This window comes from Carassius carassius, chromosome 2 (genome assembly GCF_963082965.1).
Source record: "Carassius carassius chromosome 2, fCarCar2.1, whole genome shotgun sequence".
In the NCBI taxonomy this organism is placed as follows: domain Eukaryota; kingdom Metazoa; phylum Chordata; class Actinopteri; order Cypriniformes; family Cyprinidae; genus Carassius; species Carassius carassius.
In genome coordinates this window covers 19,099,991-19,122,078 of record NC_081756.1, presented here as the reverse complement: position 1 = coordinate 19,122,078, position 22,088 = coordinate 19,099,991, and the positions used below count along the sequence as shown (strand labels likewise).

The 22,088-nt window shown below is 35.5% G+C and overlaps 1 protein-coding gene across 3 annotated transcripts; it reads left to right on the top strand.

Moving 5' to 3' along the window:
- The first annotated feature begins 1,472 nt into the window (after window positions 1–1,472).
- Window positions 1,473–21,857, top strand: LOC132105631 (cysteine--tRNA ligase, cytoplasmic-like). 3 transcript variants are annotated; one of them, XM_059510905.1, is made up of 23 exons: window positions 1,474–1,682; window positions 5,939–6,169; window positions 6,771–6,862; window positions 7,695–7,783; window positions 8,094–8,190; window positions 8,341–8,439; window positions 11,878–12,027; window positions 12,124–12,264; window positions 13,867–13,955; window positions 14,099–14,220; window positions 14,581–14,693; window positions 14,870–14,998; window positions 15,460–15,589; window positions 16,257–16,360; window positions 17,173–17,270; window positions 17,361–17,550; window positions 18,770–18,838; window positions 19,013–19,094; window positions 19,306–19,386; window positions 19,464–19,531; window positions 20,642–20,701; window positions 20,827–20,910; window positions 21,097–21,857. In XM_059510905.1, exons 1-23 carry the CDS (start codon window positions 1,661–1,663, stop codon window positions 21,223–21,225), a joined length of 2,469 nt encoding a protein of 822 aa, XP_059366888.1. In that variant the 5' UTR covers window positions 1,474–1,660; the 3' UTR covers window positions 21,226–21,857. The 3 variants fall into 3 exon arrangements, 2 of the variants coding, with proteins under 2 accessions (XP_059366888.1, XP_059366897.1); XM_059510914.1 differs by lacking the exon at window positions 5,939–6,169 and having other exon boundaries at window positions 1,475–1,682; XR_009423969.1 differs by lacking the exons at window positions 20,642–20,701; window positions 20,827–20,910; window positions 21,097–21,857 and having other exon boundaries at window positions 1,473–1,682; window positions 19,013–19,093; window positions 19,304–19,386.
- Window positions 21,858–22,088: the final 231 nt, after the last annotated feature.

The window sequence follows — 22,088 nt, the reverse complement described above, 5'->3', positions numbered from 1 at the left end:
AACCTCTGTGACATGCTATAGTGCAATTTAAGTGTTTCATTGTAAAATGAATAACCAGTTAGACTAGTTGGATACAGACAAACAAATGCATTTATGTATGCACATGATGCATTATGTATTATGATGGCCTCTCGAACATAATCAATGCAAATAAATCAAGCATGCGCACAGATGTGGGGTTCGTCACTCTCAAACATTCCATTGGCATTCTGTGAGGGCAGGTCCGTGTCGTCTGGCCTTCAACAGCTACAAGCAATCTCGCCCTTGTCATAGAGGTTAGGGGTCTGGAGTCTGTCTGGAGTCCCAATCCAAAGTGCTGGTTGACAGGGTCCTTGACCTATAACGAATGCCATAAAATTGCGCAAATAGCACGTGGCAACTAAGCTAAGTGTAACTGTACAACAACAAAGAAAGAACAAAGCAAACTTTGCTTACTGGCAAGTGCTGTCTAAAACCAGACGGATTTCCTTTCTAGTAAGATGTCATAATCAGTCAGGTTACATGTAAACCCTTAATTATATTCAGTTGCTTGTGATTTTGTAAGACTTCAGCGTTTAAAATGGATTGTCCACCCAAAATGACAATACAGTCAGTTTACTCACCCTCCTAAGGTTATACTTGGATTCCCCCTAGTGGTCTGTCCATGTTTACAAATTTCAACACACACACACAAAGGGGGGGTTGATAACTATACGGTCTGCAAACCCGCACATTTAATTAATATAACCCTCTTGTCCTCTTCGTTTGGTAGTCACACTTGGCTCCTTCATGGTCAAAAGTCACTGAAGCCTCAAAAAGTAACTTTTTTTTTTTTTTTTTTTTTTTAGGAAATTCAATCCAACAAATTTTTGTTTTATAATATTTTTTTATTGTATAGCTGTATTTGTATAGCTCCTGTATATATAGAGAGAGACAGAGGCTTTGCATTCCTGTTGACTTTTAGACATAATTTCTTAATTTTATCAGGTTTTGCATTTAGATATAAGTCAGACGCTACGTTTTGTCAAGGTTTAGATATTTTTGGTTAGATAAGTATCAGGTTCTGTGTGTGTATTCACCTCTTGATTGCAGCACACCTTTTTTCTACACAGTGGCTGATTTGTAGTTTGTAATTTACCTCCAAAAGCTTTGCTGAGGTTTCCGGTGGAATGTGTGTGTTTTTTTTTTTTTTTTTTTTACCGCGAAGAAGCCAAGTGTGTTGTTGTTGTTTTTTTTGTTGTTGTTTACGTATCTGAATAATGTCCATGATTTTATTATGTTCACATTGCCAATGAAACAAAAATCACCAAGTGTCATGTAATTCCGATGAGCCTACGATGTTTTAAATTTCTGCAAATAAAAATATTTCGGTCAAAAAATGACTGAATAGGCCCAGAGGGTTAATCATTAAAATGGCTCATTATTATAAAAGTAGCTATTATGTGACTTTTATTTTGGAGCGAAGGGCGCTTTAACATTTGCCCGGATGTATTGTTCTACAGTCGAGTAATCGGCGTAGAAGAACGTCGGATCTGTATATGATAAGACACACAGGAGATTCCTGTACATGTTCTAGAGATCCTTCAACCAGCGTTGATTCGTGCATGTCGTGTGTTTCATTTTGATTTCCTATCAGGTTTTCCGGACACGTTATTGTTGCATCAGATAACGTTAGTCGAAAATGGCAAGCACAGGAGAAACAGGTGATATTTCTCTATTTAACGTATTTTGCTGTACGTTTGTCATGCTGTACGTTACTCTATGAAAATTAACGCGTTCCTCCTGTAGAGGCCTGTTTAAAGTGAATCATTAATGCTGATTCTTTTCAACCCTGCTGCTGTTACATAACGTTTCCCACTATTTGTTCTATTGTTGTACTGCTCTTATCATAAGCATGTAACGTTAATATTAAATGTGGCAACATGCCTGAGTCTCTCCAGTTAGTGTTTGACTGTCATATCGTCATGGCTACTTGTCTCTCTGAACACTCGAGTCTCTCACTTGTCTCTGCTGAAATCAGACAGACGAAGTAACACATACTGTAAGGAGTTAAATATTTTCAGATTTAACTAGGAATGAGAATCGAATGGAACTGACCCACCTCGGTTTCTTGACGTTTACTTTATTATACTGCTATTATTTGTTGGTCTTTTAGTGAAAGAAATACATGCTTTTGCAAGATTTGATAAGATCATTATCAAATTAAAACAAAACAGATGCAACAACATGTAATGTTAAACACAAACACACACACAGGTATATATGTATATATATATATATATATATATATATATATATATATATATATATGTATATGTATATATGTATATGTATATGTATGTATAATCCTGTTAAGTAAATGAGTCAGATGTTTTCAGCCTGGACTGATTCATAAGTGGTTTTGATTTAATAAAGAACAGGTTCAACCGAGTCATTCGTTTCGTTTTTTTTTTGCACGTCAAGTACATTTTTAGAATTCTGTCATGAATTTTTTATATATTTTCAATAGCATGTTAATAACTTAAGTGGTTTTTTTAGCATTATTAAATGCTATTATAGTATTTATTCATATTTGAAATAGCTTTTTAAATGTTTTTAATTGGAGTTTAAGTTTAAGTGGTTTAGATATTTTTATCTTATTTTATTTCAATTAACAAAAAAGATTTTTATTGGTTTTAGTTAACGGTAGCAATTTGAATGGCCCTTTACAGATTTATTTGTTCACCAAATACGTTTAATCTCTTGTTAGATATGTCAAGATATTTTGGATATTAATATGTATTGCTATTTATATGTCTATCTATGGGAGTAAAATAATGACTTGAAAAATAAACTGTCTTTGAAACAAAAAGATATCTGAAAAATAATGCATTGAATTAACAGTACTTGCATTTTAATGCCTTGAATTTCCAGGGCTTGCATTGTTAGGTCCTGAAATTTTATATAGTTGTTCGTTTAAGCTGTTCAGTTAAAAATATTTCACACACCTTTTCATAATTAAAAAATCAATAATTCATATTCACGTTCCAGAATTCACTTCCAAAATATTAAATCGGTTAAAACATACGATGTATAATATTCGACAGGCAAATTTCAGTCCATTTTATTTCACTTTCCAAATTCGCTTCCACAAATTCAGTGGTTAAGATTCGGCAGATAATTCGCCCTTTCACATCCGGGAGCTGCAGGAATAGCAGTAGAGCACAGAGGCATGATCTCCATCTGCTGTCAGTCGCTCACCAGCAGGTGGTGCAAGCGGCTTCTGATGAAGACCAAAGCAACGGGTGGATTAAGTAATACAGTTACAAAAACTGATCTGCAGAAATTAAGCAAGCGCTAAGCAGAAGTTTTGATTATCGGGGCATGTGGAAAAGCTGATTGTGCTTATGTTTATTTCAAAATCTTTGCTGTTACCAAGTAAGCAGCATTCAAAGGAGATTATAATGGTGTTTTACCCAATGCTGAATTAAAGAACTAACATTACATCTAAGGAAGACATAAATTGCTTTTCGGCATTCATGCTTTTCAATTCCACTGACTGGGTTAAAAGGTCCAATGTGTTTTAGTTACAATTTTAAATAACACAGTGTCAAATTCTTAATCTTGTATTTCTCATAGTGATTTTCTACAGGTGAGATTTTGCCAATACCTCCCTTCATATATTTACAGTATACAATTATTTACATATTAAAGATCCCTGGAAAGGGTTTTCATGTTCCAACAGTTGTAGTACATTGCTAGATACAAGACTGACTTACTACAGGTTAGATTTAGCCAATATCTCCCTTACATTACGTACAGTACAAACATTTCTTAAAAAAAAAAAAAAAAACATTTACCCAAAGGGATTTTTTCATGTTTCACAGGTTGTACTAGTATGTTGTTAGTTACGTAGTTCATGTAAATTGCTAATAACTGCCTTATAGTGTATGTGCCATTCACAATTATTTAAAACAAAACAAAATCCGTAAGACCCCAAAAGGGATTTTTCATGTTCCAAATGTTGTATTATAAAATATTGATGTACAGCAAGGGAGGTGTTAGCAGAAATTTACCTGTAGTATGTCAGTCTAGTCACTAAGAATGTACTACAACCTTTGGAACATAATAAAATGAAATAGAAATTATGTGAATTACAGTAATTTCTTATGAGTGAATATACTGTATATACAGTGAGGAAGATATTGGCAAAAGTTCAACTGTAGCAAGTCAGTCTGGTCACTAGCAACATACTAGTAACATACAACATTTTGAACACGAAAACCCCCATTTAAAAAAAAAGTTTAAGTATTGTAATTTTTTCTTTAAAAAATATTTGTGTAGTGTCCTTATAAAGAGAAAGAAGTTATTGGCCATATATATTTAGTCAGTTTGAGTAAATTTATTAATTTATTGTAAACTGATTAATTTGAATATATTATTGTACTACGTTTCGTTTTGAAGTATATTTGCAGACGGTCCCTAAAGGATCTTAGGCAAATATCAAACATAAAACTACTGCGCTTGGTTTTCTTTTTACGAAAAAAAAAAGGTTAAATTTGGTGAAACTTTGTGGTTTGTGAGGCTCATCTGCTTAAATGTACAAAATATACAGTAATATATTGTATTAATTAGATGCCGAATTTAATAATTTAATATCTTGAGGCAATAAGAGACGTTAATGTTATATATATATATATAACATGCAGTTTTTCTTGTTCCTTAACTTGCGTTCATATCCTCATCTGTCTCTATATAGTTTGCATCATCAGTAAGATGTGAGTTTTGTCTTTTAATCGCTGTCACTGTTAGTGCGCTGAGCCACGTAATGTGTTTTCTTTTCTTTAACAGATTTCTGAGGGAAACCGCGTGAAACCTTGAGCGTTCGTTCATATTTTACATCTGCTTAACTGTCTATATAGTTTGCATAATCATCAATAAAATGTATTCTGAGATGTGAGGTCTTATATCACAGTATTAATTGATTGAGAAGCGTTACTCGTCATTGGGGAATCCTGGAGTGTGACGTGATGGGATCCACAGTATTAAAGCACAGCGACGCACAAGCCATGACACAAAGTTACGGAAACTAAACAACCGAAAGCAATATATGTCTTCCTTAGATGTAATGTTAGTTCTTTAATTCAGCGTTGGGTAAAACACCATTATAATCTCCTTTGAATGCTGCTTACTTGGTAACAGCAAAGAGGTTTAAATAAACATACGCACAATCAGCTTTTCCACATGCCCCGATAATCAAAACTTCTGCTTAGCGCTTGCTTAATTTCTGCAGATCAGTTTTTGTAACTGTATTACTTAATCCACCCGTTGCTTTGGTCTTCATCAGAAGCCGCTTGCACCACCTGCTGGTGAGCGACTGACAGCAGATGGAGATCATGCCTCTGTGCTCTACTGCTATTCCTGCAGCTCCCGGATGTGAAAGGGCGAATTATCTGCCGAATTTTAACCACTGAATTTGTGGAAGCGAATTTGGAAAGTGAAATAAAATGGACCGAAATTTGCCTGTCGAATATTATACATCGTATTTTTAAACCGATTTAACATTTTGGAAGTGAATTCTGGAATGTGAATATGAATTATTGATTTTTTAATTATGAAAAAGTGTGTGAAATATTTTTAATTGAATTATTCACAGCTTAAACGAACAACTATATTCAATTTCAGGACCTAAAGATGCAAGCCCTGGAAATACAAGGCATTAAAATGCAAGTACTGTTAATGCAATGCATTATTTTTTCAGATAGTGCTATTCAGCATGCTTTTTTGTTTCAAAGACATAAGTCATTATTTTACTTCCATATCTATCTTACTTAAAATGATAAAATGAAATTAATTAAAATGAATTTAACCTCAGTTATGAAATAAATTGACATAGGAATGAGTTTAGAGAGGATTAAAGGTGACATTACGGTCATACTCCATGGGCCCCAATGTGTGTCTATGCCCTTTTGATTTCCAGCCTTTGATTATGGCTTCTTACTGTGCAAAAGTGAGGATGCTCGCAGGGTTGAGGCTCTGAACTTGAGCAGTCGCAGTTACCTTTCTGGCTACTGGCCTTCGCAGGCGGATGCAGAAGTCTTTGCGCTTCTATGCAGGCCCCCATCTGAGCATCATGTCCACGCCCTGCGCTGGTACAAACACATAGCTGCCCTGAAGCCCCAAACATATGGCCAGACCCCAGAATGCACCAGTGAGTAGACAGAACTCCCCCTGTCGTAGTCAGGGTGCATGAACGTAGGTAGTAGCTGAATAGTGGTTTTATTTTGTATTTTGAGTTTGTGGTTTCTGTGCTGAGGACATTTGCAGTATGTGTTGCATGAGCTTGAGAGTGTGGGTAGTTTGATGTGTTAGTTAGTAAAGATAGGTGTTAACGGGACTCTGACAAGGAATGTAGAGTCTAAAAAAGACGATCACTTCTCAAGTTTGTTCTCGACAGGACCGGTATGGGTTGAGTTATAGGTGACTGACACACACTGTGTGACTGAAATGTTTGTGGTTTTAAACAGTTTCCTTCATCAGACACAATGCTCTCTGTGGCTTTGTTGGCATATTGTTTATTTCACTTTTGCACTGTGTATGTGTTACTTTCATTTATACCTTTAGTTTTCTATGAGAAAAACAACCCTCTCTTATACTTTTGCATCGGGTGTGCACTGTGCACCAACAACTATTTCCCGTGTGTTGCACCTGTTGTTCAGTATAAGGATTGAATATTATAAATGAGTCTGTCAAAGTGACTTATTTTATATTAAAGTCATTTTGGTGAAAAAAAAGTGTCTCTTGTTTTTCAGTGAAGGGAAAGCGTGTACAGCCACCATGGTCTCCGCCAGAAGGAACAGATGTTTCAAAGCTGCGTCTTTACAATAGCCTCACACGGACCAAGGTACAATATGAAAGATAAAACAAAGTGTGGCAGACATGTAGATCATTACTAGACTAAATGAACACTTTCTATATTTTATTGTGCTATGTTACTGTTAGCTGAAAGCATTATCAGATTAACCCAAATATAAAAAAAAAATCAACATATACAATGTCAAGTTTTTTTTTTTTTTTTTTTTTTTTTTAAGAAATGAATAATTATATTCAGTGCACATGCACATAATTGATAATATATGACAGTGAGGACATTTATAATGTTACAGATTGAAAGATTTCTTTTTCAAATAAAAGCTGTTCTTTTGAACTTTATATTAATCAGAAAACGTGGTTTCCACGAAATATTAAGCTACAGCTATTTTCAACACTGATAATAAGAAATGTTTCTTAAGCACAAAATAAAACCAAATCTGAAGGATCATGTGACTGAAAACTGAAAAATGTGTATATCCATTACAGGAATAAATTAAATTTTAACATATATTAAGATATAAACAATTATGTTTAATATTAATATTAAATTTCTTTTCATAATTTTACTGTATTTTTAATTAAATAAATTCAGCCTTGGTGAATGCAAGAGACGTGTAACATGGAAAAATGTAGTAATGATTGCTGAAAATGTAGCTTTGCTATCACAGGGATAAATTACATTTTAAAACAGATTGAAATATAAGCAGCTATTTTTAATTGTAATAATATTTCATTGTATAACTGTTTTTACTGTATTATTGATCAAACAAATTCATACTACTTTCATAAACATAAAAAAATGGTTGCTGTGTTATAATAAACTGACAAAACCATTCATATCCGTCTTGTTTTGTGCATTATAGGAGGTGTTTGTCCCACAGAAGGGGAACAGAGTTTTGTGGTACTGCTGCGGCCCCACGGTTTATGACGCTTCTCACATGGGTCATGCCAGGTGACATATTGTCCATCCATTCATAGTATGTCTTTGTTTTCAGTATGCCCCAGCTGTTGAAAACAGCACAGTAGACACAGCACGACAGTCAATGAAAAGGCTGAAGCAGACATTCAGCATTCAATCCAGGCTAAGAATTTGTTAGCCGTGTATGTGTGGCTGGGAAAAAACTACTGTGTTTGAATATGGTTTAATGAACACAGGAAAATAGAGAAAATATTTTAAAAAATCCATCCAAGGCCTATACACAGCATTTTTGATGGGTCAGTTCTCTGTATTTCATGAGGATTCAATGTTTTTATTCTTTTAGGTCTTACATTTCTTTTGACATACTTCGGAGAATATTGAAGGATTATTTCAAATACGATGTCTTCTACTGTATGAACATCACGGATATTGATGACAAAGTAAGAGCAGTGTTTGCACAGTGTGTGAATGTTGTTGTCCTTAAACTTTTATACTCGGTATAACTTTATATCTTGTGCTTTTGGTCATATGAAATGTTACTGAGTGTAAAGTAGTTTAAATCAATCATCAGTGTGACCTCTTCATTTCAGATCATCAAAAGAGCCCGACAGAACTACCTGCTGGAGCAGTATGAAGAGAAGAAGCCCAGTCCCTCTCAGATACTGCAGGATGTGTTAACAGCCCGAACGGTGAGGGGACAATGAAGCAAGCACATCACTCCAAATGAATCCAGTCACTGAGAGTACCAACTGAAAGACACCATCAAATCAAAACTGATAATTCCTATTTTTATGCAGTGTTGAAGTTAGAAATGATTTATCCATGCAAATCATTATAAAAAAATGTTAATAATTAAAAAAAAAAATTGTTTAATTTTAAAACATGCTCTTTTTAATAATTTTGAATCAATATCATTAACATGCCCTCTTCTTTTGCATCTCTTCTCGGATGACGGGTGTGATGGCTGGACAAAAAGCTTGTCTAATAGCATTCCAAGTTTCAATCACTCCCCTCCAGCAACCTGTGACTCACATGAAACGATCGTAGAATTAGCAAATGACTATGAGAAGATGTTTCGTCACTATAGACTTATAGATTTATTTTTGATGTCCTGGTGTTCTGTCAGGTGAACAATGGACATGTTGTTAATCAACAGTACATTCCTCTGAAGGCACTGTCCTTCTGTCTCTCACAACCTTGATTTCATTCAAAAATCGAATATCGCTATCGCTATCCTGACTAAGGTCTATAGGGAAGAAAAGACAGTTGCAATTTTAATTTCATGCCAACTTTAAGATAGAATACAGAAATACTGCATGTTCTGCATATTTGAATCATTTGCTTTAAAGAGTTAGTTCATCCCAAAATGAAAAGGATGTCTTTAATTACTCACCCTCATGTCATTCCAAACCAGTAAGTCTTTCAGTCGTCTTCGGAACACAAATTAAGATATCAAGCTATCTGACCCTCCATATACAGCAATGCAACTGAAATGTTCCCAGACCCAGAAACATAGTTAATACATCAGTTAAACAGTACATTTGATATCAGTAGCTCAGCTTTAGTTTTGCGATGCTACGAGAATACTTTATTTTGGTGAAATGAAAACAAAAATAACATCATTTACTCAATCATTCTTCTCCCGCGAGTTACGTCTTCCGCCATTTTGAAGAATACTCAAGAACGTATTGGTTGTAATCAGCGTTGTTTACATTCAGGGGAAAGCCAATGCATGAACATAATCTGCGCAATAAGCGTTGTTTACTCTTAGGGGAAAGTGTGCGTGTGCATTGTAATATTCTCTAAAATGGTGGAAGGAGAAGAATGGTTGAGTAAATTATTATTTATGTTTTCTTTTCGCAAAAAAAGCATTCTCCTAGCATCGCAAAACTGAAGTTGACCCACTGATGTCACATGGACTGTTTTACTGATGTATTTACTACAACCCGAATTCCGGAAAAGTTGGGACGTTTTTTAAATTTTAATAAAATGAAAACTAAAAGACTTTCAAATCACATGAGCCAATATTTTATTCACAATAGAACATAGATAACATAGCAAATGTTTAAACTGAGAAAGTTTACAATTTTATGCACAAAATGAGCTCATTTCAATTTTGATTTCTGCTACAGGTCTCAAAATAGTTGGGACGGGGCATGTTTACCATGGCGTAGCATCTCCTTTTCTTTTCAAAACAGTTTGAAGACGTCTGGGCATTGAGGCTATGAGTTGCTGGAGTTTTGCTGTTGGAATTTGGTCCCATTCTTGCCTTATATAGATTTCCAGCTGCTGAAGAGTTCGTGGTCGTCTTTGACATATTTTTCGTTTAATGATGCGCCAAATGTTCTCTATAGGTGAAAGATCTGGACTGCAGGCAGGCCAGGTTAGCACCCGGACTCTTCTACGACGAAGCCATGCTGTTGTTATAGCTGCAGTATGTGGTTTTGCATTGTCCTGCTGAAATAAACAAGGCCTTCCCTGAAATAGACGTTGTTTGGAGGGAAGCATATGTTGCTCTAAAACCTTTATATACCTTTCAGCATTCACAGAGCCTTCCAAAACATGCAAGCTGCCCATACCGTATGCACTTATGCACCCCCATACCATCAGAGATGCTGGCTTTTGAACTGAACGCTGATAACATGCTGGAAGGTCTCCCTCCTCTTTAGCCCGGAGGACACGGTGTCCGTGATTTCCAACAAGAATGTCAAATTTGGACTCGTCTGACCATAAAACACTATTCCACTTTGAAATAGTCCATTTTAAATGAGCCTTGGCCCACAGGACACGACGGCGCTTCTGGACCATGTTCACATATGGCTTCCTTTTTGCATGATAGAGCTTTAGTTGGCATCTGCTGATGGCACGGCGGATTGTGTTTACCGACAGTGGTTTCTGAAAGTATTCCTGGGCCCATTTAGTAATGTCATTGACACAATCATGCCGATGAGTGATGCAGTGTTGTCTGAGAGCCCGAAGACCACGGGCATCCAATAAAGGTCTCCGGCCTTGTCCCTTATGCACAGAGATTTCTCCAGTTTCTCTGAATCTTTTGATGATGTTATGCACTGTAGATGATGAGATTTGCAAAGCCTTTGCAATTTGACGTTGAGGAACATTGTTTTTAAAGTTTTCCACAATTTTTTTACGCAGTCTTTCACAGATTGGAGAGCCTCTGCCCATCTTTACTTCTGAGAGAGACTGCTTCTCTAAGACAAAGCTTTTATAGCTAATCATGTTACAGACCTGATATCAATTAACTTAATTAATCACTAGATGTTCTCCCAGCTGAATTTTTTCAAAACTGCTTGCTTTTTTAGCCATTTGTTGCCCCCGTGCCAACTTTTTTGAGACCTGTAGCAGGCATTAAATTTTAAATGAGCTAATTAAGTGGATAAAAGTGTAAAATTTCTCAGTTTAAACATTTGCTATGTTATCTATGTTCTATTGTGAATAAAATATTGGCTCATGTGATTTGAAATTCCTTTAGTTTTCATTTTATTAAAATTTAAAAAACGTCCCAACTTTTCCGGAATTCGGGTTGTATGTTTCTGGACCTGGGAACATTTCAGTTGCGTTGATGTCTATGGAGGGTGAATAATCAAAATATGTCTTAATTTGTGTTCCGAAGATGAACGAAGGACTTGGAACGACGGGTTTGGAACGACATGAGGGGTGAGTAATTATTGACATTATTAAAATTTTGGGATGAACTAACCCTTTAATAGATGCTATTAAAAATGAACTCTTCTTTTAATAGTTCAGTTCTGTCTTCAGTTTTCACACTACTTCTCAGTTATTTTTATCAGCATGCCCTTTCTCATGTTTGCACAAGCTTTCACATTAGCAAGATAATAAAGACTGATACAATATCCTGAAGTACTGAGAGAGCTGCCTTTAACTAATGAAATTAATGGATTTGCTGAAAAGATGTAAGCAGCTCTGAAAACTAAATGATTAAAAAAATCATTAAAATGACTAAAAAAAATGATTAAATGTTAAATGGAATCATGTCCACCTCAAACCTGCTAGACTCTTAGTTTCTGGCCTTCACTAAAATGTATTTATTGCTTTCATCTCTTTTCCCATCACTGTGCTTTAATGACATTTGTTTTTATTGTGTTTAGCCGTTTAAAGCCAAGCTTGCTGAGACTACTGACCCAGATAAGAAACAGATGCTGGAGAGGCTGGATGCAGCGGTGGATGCTGCCCTTGGTCCCCTGCAGGGGGCAGTGCAGAGCAGCGCTGCAGGCGATACACTCCAGAATCAGGCACAGGTTAAACACAAATCAACATGTGCTTCATGAGATCATTTGAATTCATGGCATGATTCTGAAACTAACTTGTTCTTTCTTAATGCTTTTCATTGTTAGGTCTTATTGGAGGAGGCTAAGGATCTCTTGTCAGATTGGTTAGACTCCCAATTTGGGAGCCAAGTGACAGAAAACTCAATCTTCTCTTTGTTGCCAAAATACTGGGAGGGAGAGTACCATAAAGATATGGAAGCCCTGAATGTGAGTAAACTGATACTGACGAATAATTCAATAGCTTGAAAATGATCCAACTTTTGAATCATTTTGAAATAGGGCTGTCAAAATTGCTCAAAATTGACGTTCTAATATTCCCTCTAAAAAATACACGAATATTCGAACTATTCGAACATCTGGTTGCGCATGTTGTCAATGACGCGCATTACGTCAATAACAGGCAAAAATAATACAAGGAGACATAACTACTTGTATAGATAGTCTATTTAAGTTTAAACATATATGACAACGTATTACCTACACAAAAACAAGGAAATCAACTAATGGCCAAGACTGCAGACCTCACGCTCTCTCACCCTCACGTTCTCTGCGCATAATGGTTTAAATGAACAAACAAATTTTTTGAAGCAATTTAAGGTCACGACTGTTGTCCCAAATATAGCAGGCTTCATTCAGTGATTGAAACAAATATTATTAATATTAATTGAAGTTTTACAGCATACAGAACTGACATTGAATGCTCCGAGCGAGCTGTGCTGTGGTAAACATGGAACTTTTCCTTGACATGAAACGATAAATAATCAAACCTCGGATCCATTGCTTGACAGAACTCCCCGAAGCGTGCCCCATCCGCGATACTGATCGGTCTCATGTCCTTAAAAATGAACGAAATTATTTTATCCGTTATGGCCTCTTGTCATGTTGCAGACAAAGTGCTTGCGGCGGGCGATGCAAAGTAACGTTAAGTGTCAAGTCGTGACTGTTTAGCTGGAGTTCCACACATTATGCCATGCTCATTTGGGTGCACATTTTTGAGATGTGACCTCATGTTGCTAGTGGTCGAATGGTATGCTAACTGTATCTTAAATAGCTTGCATACAACAATCTCGTGGGTCAACAATTTTACCTCATTTTTTCTCTGCTGCAGTCGAGTTGGGCTCTGCACTTGCTGGCATCTTCCATGAAGTCGTGTCAACTTTCAGCAGTGATGCTGTGCCAGACAGTGCGACTCCTGTGAGGCTGTGACCTGTCCCTGAACCCTCAGGCGCGCTAGCGCGCTCACTCGCAAAGCAGACAACCACGCCTCTACTACCGCGGGCCTTTTTTTCCAAATTTTTTTTTTTTTTTATTCGAATATTAATTTTCACCTTTGAAATTCGTTTTTTTTTTAACTATTCGAATACATATTCGAATTTAGAATATTCGTTGACAGCCCTATTTTGAAATGAACTAACTATATACACTACCGTAAAAAAATGTGTGTTTGGTAAATTATTATTATATTATTATTATTAATAATAATGCTTTTAAAATAAGTCTCATGCTCACCAAGGCTGAATTTATTTGATCAAAAATATAGTAAAAACAGTAATGTTGTGAAGTATTATTACAATTTAAAATAACTGTTTTCTGTTTGAAATCTATTTTAAAATGTTATTTATTCCTGTGATGGCAAAGCTGAATTTTCAGAAACCGAAACCATTCTAATATACTGATTTCACAGTATTATCATTGTTGGAAACAGCTGTGCTGTTGTGTTTTGTAGTGTATATATTGTGATGTGATACATGTACTTACTGATGTTATGTCTGAGCAGTGATGAAAGCCTGTGGTGTCTTTGATTGACAGGTCCTCCCTCCTGATGTTCTCACACGGGTCAGTGAGTATGTGCCAGAGATTGTGGAATTTGTCAAAGGAATTGTGGACAATGGTTATGGGTAGGAATAGAGCTGTCTTCTTTCTAGATTGATTTTTGATCAATCTATTATTTATTTTAATATTTCATGATATAACCCAGAAAAAAAAAACAGTACTTCCAAAGAATATGTCTAAGAATGAATTTCTGCTCTTTTCTCACAAGATATGAATCAAATGGATCGGTATATTTTGACACAGCAAAGTTTGATTCCTGCCCTGCTCACTCTTATGCCAAACTGGTACCAGAAGCCGTTGGTGATCAGAAGGCTCTTCAAGAAGGAGAAGGTATAGGACTACATTGCAAAATGTCACTCAAAATGATTTGCTCTTTTATTTTTATTTTTTTTTCAAATGGGTCTTTGAGAAGTACAATAAATGTATCCAGCTCGACTGTCTATAATTTCCATGCCAGTAGATGTGCAATGGCAATGTAGTTTTGCTGTAATACATTTGTTTAGATGCAAATCTAAAAGGGTTACTAGATAATGCATACAGCCCTATAATAATCTGAGCAGTGGATACAACAAGCCAAAATGATCCGTTATATAATATTATATTATTATATTTTTTTTTTTGCTATTTCATGATAAGTGTCTTTTTCAGTGTTTACCTGGACATTGAATGTTTCTTTTTTTACTTTTGCAGGAGACTTGAGTATCTCAGCAGACAGACTCAGTGAAAAGAGATCTCAGAATGACTTTGCACTGTGGAAGGCCTCGAAGCCTGGAGAACCATCTTGGGACTCCCCTTGGGGAAAGGTGAGGAAGTACACATCTGGAAAACATGCAGGTTTAGAAAATAATTAGATGAACATGATGCCTTAAAATGCCTTTTCATTTGGCAACTTAGTAGTTTAATAATATAAAACAAAGTTTTGAATGCACCAGTAATGTTTGTAAGTTTATTACTTGAAATTCTGTTGGGACTGTTAAAGGGGAGACCTGGATGGCATATTGAGTGTTCTGCCATGGCTGGATCCATTTTGGGAGAGTCCATGGATATCCATGGTGGAGGTTATGACTTGCGTTTTCCTCATCATGACAATGAGTTGGCACAGTCTGAGGTGAGAAAATTACAATGTGCTCATATGAAAATGTTAAAAAGCTATTATTAGAATCCAGTTCATTATTCTCTCCAGGTTAATGCTACATTCACGTCACAATGGAATTACCATAATTGCAAGTATCCGACTAGTTATACCATTCATGTCTTTGTCAAACTTGTAATTAAACACATTTCTGTTTGATATGCATGCTGTTATAGCCACTGAAATGGTGTGCTTTTTTATTTCGCAAGCGCATTTAGAGTTGAAATAATGTAGTGATTAAATATTTTGCTGTCATCAAAGATGCACGTGGAAACATTTTGGCGTTTCGAGCATTTCCACATGAACAGATGTTTCTGGTTGTTATTAAATCTAATGATAAAGAACTTGACCCTGGCCCTAGCTTCTTGTGTATCACACCTTTACAATTTTATGAAGTATGTTGCCATTAAATAATGGATTTTTTTTTTATTTAACAGGCTTATTTTGAGAATGATAACTGGGTACGATATTTCTTGCACGCGGGTCACCTGACCATTGCCGGATGCAAAATGTCCAAATCTCTGAAGAACTTCATTACTATCAAAGATGCTCTGGCCAAACATACAGGTAATCATGTACAATTGTTGCATTATTAGAATCACTGTTACATATTTAGTTACATATATATATGCATATCTGTCAAAGACTCTATGCTTTAAAGGTTCAATAGGTTTAAATGGTTGAAATTGTTTTAATTTGAATAACCTGTATGTTTTCGATTTCCAAATGAAAATAATTTCTTTAGATTTCTATTACTACTAATATTATTATTTGAATGCTTTAAAGTAAAACAAAATTACTGTGTGTGTCAAGGTCAATATAAAAGCGTCTTTGAAAATGTCACACATTTTGTCCTCTTTAATGAAAGCGCATGTTTTGTTCAGGTCAAATGGAGTAAGTAAAAGAACTTTATTCATAACTGTCATTATTTTTGACCTATGATATTTTCAATAACTTTTCAGATAAATAATGATTGAGAAAAGTCATATATCTTCAAGGGGCAAGGAAGGTATTTTTAACTAGATAAATACACCATTTGACATCTTTGCCACGATGCAAAGATAATTAAGACCTTAGCATGTAAAAGATTTTTAAAAATTCCTTTTTTGTCATTGAGCTATATTAGTTTCAGTGGTGTCCATACATTTGTGTAGTCATTTATTCTGCCTTGTACATTTTTGTTATTTTGTCATTACAGTTTTTGACATTGTGCAATTGTGCTGTTTCCTTTCAGCTAGGCAGCTTCGTTTGGCCTTTCTGATGCATTCATGGAAAGACACATTGGATTACTCCAACAACACAATGGAGTCAGCCATCCAATATGAGAGATTCATAAACGTGAGTGAGAAAGCAGAAGGAAGAGGCAGTGGGGGAGAAAAGCACCCAAAATTCATAGTCTATCCAAATGTAATATCTTCCACTTATCAGCATGAGTGCACAATAAGCTTATCTAGATTCCTTCAAGAACCTAGAAGGTCAGAGAATAGCGCGTGTCCTTCAGGGCACATTAATTCTGTCTTGCACTTCTTTCCACCTATCAATTACTCTGTCACCAAGGAATATAACATGGGCAGAGTTCCAAATTTGCCTGAAACACACAGGCAGCCATTAGCAAGGGAAGTATGCAAAGGTTACCTATGACTGACCTACATGCTATATTTTCTCAGACCAGCCTCACTTGAACTTGAGGTTAGGATCTTAATGAGACACACTGTGTTTTTCCTTCCACCCCAGTTCACCTCCAAAGGCTGTACTTGAGTAAAAATGAAGACAACTTATTAGAAGGTGATGCAAAAATAGTGCAATTCCCTCAACAGATTTTGGCTGAAATATTACTAGAGATGAATAGAAGTTCTGACGTCCGAAATTAGAAGCAAAAGCTGCAAATATTCAAAGTAAATTAAAAAGCTGAGAGTGTGTGTAGTGTGGGAAATTTTACACAATTAGTTAACACAAAAACAGTATTTCAAGTGTAGTCTAACAGTAGCAGCATTTGTACCATTTCAAATAAACGCTATTCTTTGAATCTTTTCATTAAGGAATCCTGAAAAAACGTTTAAATGGTTTAGTGACATTTAAACTCTCATTTAAAGTGAGAAAGTGGTATGACACTTGTTGTGTTCTGCTCCTCTCTTACTTGGCTTGCACAGGAGTTCTTCCTAAATGTTAAAGATATTCTGAGGAGCCCTACAGACATCACTGGCCAGTTTGAAAAATGGGAAGCTGAGGAGATTGAACTAAACAAAAGGTGACACATATGTTACTTAAGACTTCATTGTGTTTCTCTTAAAAATAAAGCTTTATCACTCATTACAGTCATTTGTATGTGTTTGTGTAGCTTCTATGAGAAGAAAGCATCAGTTCATAAGGCGCTGTGTGACAACATAGACACTCGTTCGGCTCTGGAGGAGATGCGGGCTCTTGTCGGTCAGAGTAACACCTACATGGCTGCCAGAAGGAGTGCAAAACTACCACCTAACCGCATGCTGCTGCAGAGCATTGCCCTGTACTTGACAGACATGCTTAAGGTAGCATAACAAAAAAGTAGTTATACAGAGCTTGACTTTGGACATAATAGATACCCAGTGTTTCCCACAGCCTTGTACTCTATTTGTGGTGGCACTCCCCTGCCCCATATATACATATATAATGCACAATAATTTTCTGCCAGCAGGAGGAGCTTTTACAGCGGGAGAGATGGAGGTTTCCCCGGTAATGGCTGAACACAAAGTAGCGCTCAGCTCACAAACGCTACTTTATTACATTTAAATGCAAGATTAAATGAAAATTACATCAAATATTTTCTGAAGACAGTCGGTTTCCTTCTGAAATACAGTGATATAAAAACACCAGTGCTGGTTTTTGACTTTTAAACATGCAGTGCTCATGTTTATTCAATGAAGTCAAAACCTTTTGAAAAATCTATTTGTCTTGGTCACTTTTGATATTTTGGCGGCCTGCCACAAATAAATCAATGTATGGGAAACCCTGGATACCTGCATTCAACAAGAGAACGCTTGTTTCTATATTATCTCTAAAAGTCTTTACACATATTGCTACGTTTAAAGCTAAACATCTGGTCCTCTCCTAAAATCTGAATAAGCTGTACAGAAGAGGATTAGGGCCAAGCAATAAAAAACAAAACAGGGGTGCACGATAAATATCGGTCGATAATAAATGCACATCTCGTCAGTAAAGCCAGTTCTCTAATCAGCAGTAAATTCCATCAGGTCGAGATTTCACATAGAGCAGCTGTTACTACACAGAGCTGTTGTTAACTAACAAGCTATACATTAATTATCGGCCGATATTTATTGTGCCCCCTTAAAAAGAACATCTTGAGATTAAAGTCATTATAATGCGAGATTAAACTTGTTAAATTTTAAGAAAAATTTCGGAATTAAATCATTAAATTTTCAAGAATAAAGTAGTTGTGTTTCGAGAATTATAATTTCAAGAAAAAAAGTCTAAATTAAATGTTGAAAATGAACTAATTTAATTTTATTTTGACTTTTTTTCTCAAAACACACCAACAGTTGTTTTCTCGTATTTTAATGAGTTTATTCTCAACATTTTATTTGAAATTTAACAAGTTTAATGTCACATTATAATGAATTTAATCTTGAGATGGATTTATTTTTTTTATTATGTCTTGGCCCTAATCCTCTTCCGTACAGCTGAGATTAAGAGACAGAAACCAAAGCAATGGATGCACATTGATATGCTTGCTGTTTTCTGCTTTGACAGACATTTGGAGCAATTGAGGGAACTGAGCCCATTGGCTTCCCAGTTGGAGGAAACGGACAGCATGCTGATGTAAGATCATGTTTGATTCAACAAAGGTTTTCCTTTTAATTTATTTTAAAGAGCCAGACTTGTGAAAACATGTCATTAAAGATTCAATGTAATGCTTTTTTTTTGCGGATTGTTGTCCACCATAATGACTAATCTGTTTTTAAACTCCTCTTAATCTTTTGATTTCTGTTTCAGTTGGAGAGCACAGTCATGCTCTATTTGTCAGTGCTGTCAGATTTCAGGGAAGAAGTGAGAAAAACTGCAAGAGAGAAAAAAGGTAAATCTCTCGGGGTGTTTTATCTATTCATATTTTAGTGTAAAGACCTACCGTCATTTGGTTTCTTCTTGATTTATTTCTTTATAGGATTTGTTTATTTTTTTTATGGGTGTTGTTGTAGCTATACCTCCAACAGACATTTGCATATAATACAGATTGTGCTTTTTATGCAGAAAAGAGAATCCATTAGTAAAATGTGTTTGTTTTCCAGTGACAGAATTGCTGCGGCTGTGTGACGAATTGCGTGATGATACTTTACCTGAGCTGGGTGTGCGATTGGAGGATCGTGATGGTAAATGAAAGCTAGAGAGATTTTATTGAACCTTGAATGTCGTGGAAAATGACAGTGCTCTTTGTTGTTTTTCTAAGGACTTCCCACATCTGTGAAATTGGTGGACAAAGAAACACTTCTGAAGGAAAGAGAAGAGAAGGAGAAGGTAATTTCAGAATCCATCTACATTTACTGTGACATCTCTACTTATTTTATTTGGTGTCAGTGGTGTAGATTTTGTATTTCTTTTCACATACAGTATAGTACTGCCAGACATGTGCTGGTCTGGTCACATTAAGTTAAAATGAATCATTAATCAGATCAAAATGATCTCTCCACCAAGGAAAGGTGATACGTTCCTTCTGTCAATGGAAAAACATTTCTTACCATATCAGGCATCACAAAAGTGATTATTCAAATGCAAACCAGGTCATGAAAAATTTATTTAGGCCTTTCTAGCTAGTCAGTGTAAATGACAGTCTTTAGAATGAATTGTAAGGACTCCAGTTGCACTGAATTATTGTTGTACCTTCTTTGAATTACTTCTTTGAACCTCGTATGCACGCTTACAGCTCTGAACATATTCTGCAGATCAATTATGATCCACCTGAGAAGGTCACAACAAAAAGTATTTCTAAAAAAAGTAGTGTGGGGCGTCTCTGAGACTTTATCTATTAGTTTATGAGCATCAGCGCATCTTCAGATTTGAAAATTAAAATACACCATGAACACACTACCGTTTAAAAGTGTTCAGTAAGATTTTTAAAAACATTTAAAAAGATAATTAAAATAAAGTCTGTTTCTATTTTAACATTGATGCCAAAGATGAATTTTCAGGAGTTTCCAGTCTTGAGTGTCACATGATCCTTCAAAAATCATTCTATTATGCGGATTTGATGCTGAAGAAATGTTTATTATCAGAAACATTTATTATTTCATTGAAAATGGTCATGGTCCTTAATATTTTTGTGGAAAGCATGATAGGTTTTATTCAGGATTTTAGTAATTTTAAAAGAACAGCATTTATTTGAAATGAATCTTTTGTAACAATGTAAAAGTCTTTATTGTTATTTTTAATAAATTTAATTCAATTATATCCTTGCGGAGTTAAAGTATAAATTTCTTAAAAAAAAAAAAAAAAGATCCTAAACTGTGCTGTAAATGTTTGGTCAATTTTAAATGTTAAATTAAAAGATCCCATTATTATTTTGTTATTTCATGTTAATATAAGTTTGTACTTCATTCTTATGTTCCACTTATTCGTTCATGTTTCTAGATGGAAGATGAAAAGAAAAAGAAAAAAGAGGAGGCTGCCAGGAAGAAACAAGAACAAGAGGTGATTAGAACAATTCCTAAAACTCCCTGACACACTTCATGATTTATATATATATATATATATTGTTAGTGCTTCATTGTTTTGAATTGTTTGTATTATAAATATTTGTATATTTTATGTCATAGATGGCAAAGCTGGCAAAAATGAAGGTTAAACCCAGTGAAATGTTCCGGTCAGAGACTGACAAGTACTCCACCTTTGATGAAACGGTAATGCAACCCATTTAGTCTTCTTTCTCATAAGAGACAATCTTTTTTGTCACAATACTGTATGTCAGATCCATTTTCGAGACTATTTGATTATGTGATTATTGGTCTATAGGGGATGGGTTTTTAAATCGTTTGGTCACATCTATTCAGAAATGCTAATAGTATGTCCGTTCTTTGCCTATACAGGGCTTCCCAACGCATGATGCTGAGGGAAAGGAGCTCAGTAAGGGACTGGCCAAAAAGCTTCGCAAGCTTTACGAGGCTCAGGAGAAGCTGTATAATGAATACCTCCAGTCGAACCAGAACGGGAGCTGAGAACCTGATGTGTTGAGTCTGATGTGACCTGCCATCCGCCCATACTGTCTGTTGTGATCTTGTCTTGTGTATGTGAAAAGGCAGCAAAACTTAAAGACCTCATCTGTGAGTTTTGGGTCTAAACTTTGGTTTTACTAAATCCTTCTGGTCATGGTTGGAAGGTTATTGTTTTTTCGATGCTCTGCAAACATGACTTTGAGAGGTATTTTATGACTATGACATTAAGGGTACATACTTTTCATTGTGTGTTTTCTGCACACATAAAACCAAGATGCAATTATATCATAACTTTTCTGTGGGTTTGGGTGGTTTCTATGAAGTATGCAAGAAATGTTCAGCTGTTAATGTGGAAAAAGATCAAACATTCAGTGTTTTCATTATGGATTTTATTGATCTGGTTGGTCAAAGAGGTGTTTTCTCAGAAACACTGTTTACACATCAGCTAGTGATAAATATGATTCCTCCAGAATCAAAAAATCTCAGATAATACAGGAATGAAGGGACTTCAGGTTTGTAGGTTTACAACAAATGGAAAAACAGAGGCATACATAGGAGCACCAATTAGTGTTAGTATTAGCATACCCTTTATAAGAACCTGAAATTCTAAAATAAAAAAAGGATTTTGAATAATGTGTGATGCTTATTTGTCCCATCTTATTTAGTCAAAAGGAAATGAAGCCATAAGATCGTCATCTGCTCAGATTCCATGTCCTCCTTGACAAGTATCCAGAGTGGAAAATATGTGTGTAGGCAAGGTCTTTTAGATGAAATAAATCAATTTTTAGACTAACTGAACAAAAAATGTAAAGACGGTTTATGTGGGTTCCAGCGCATGTTGGTATTGAGGGAAATAAAAGGGGGAT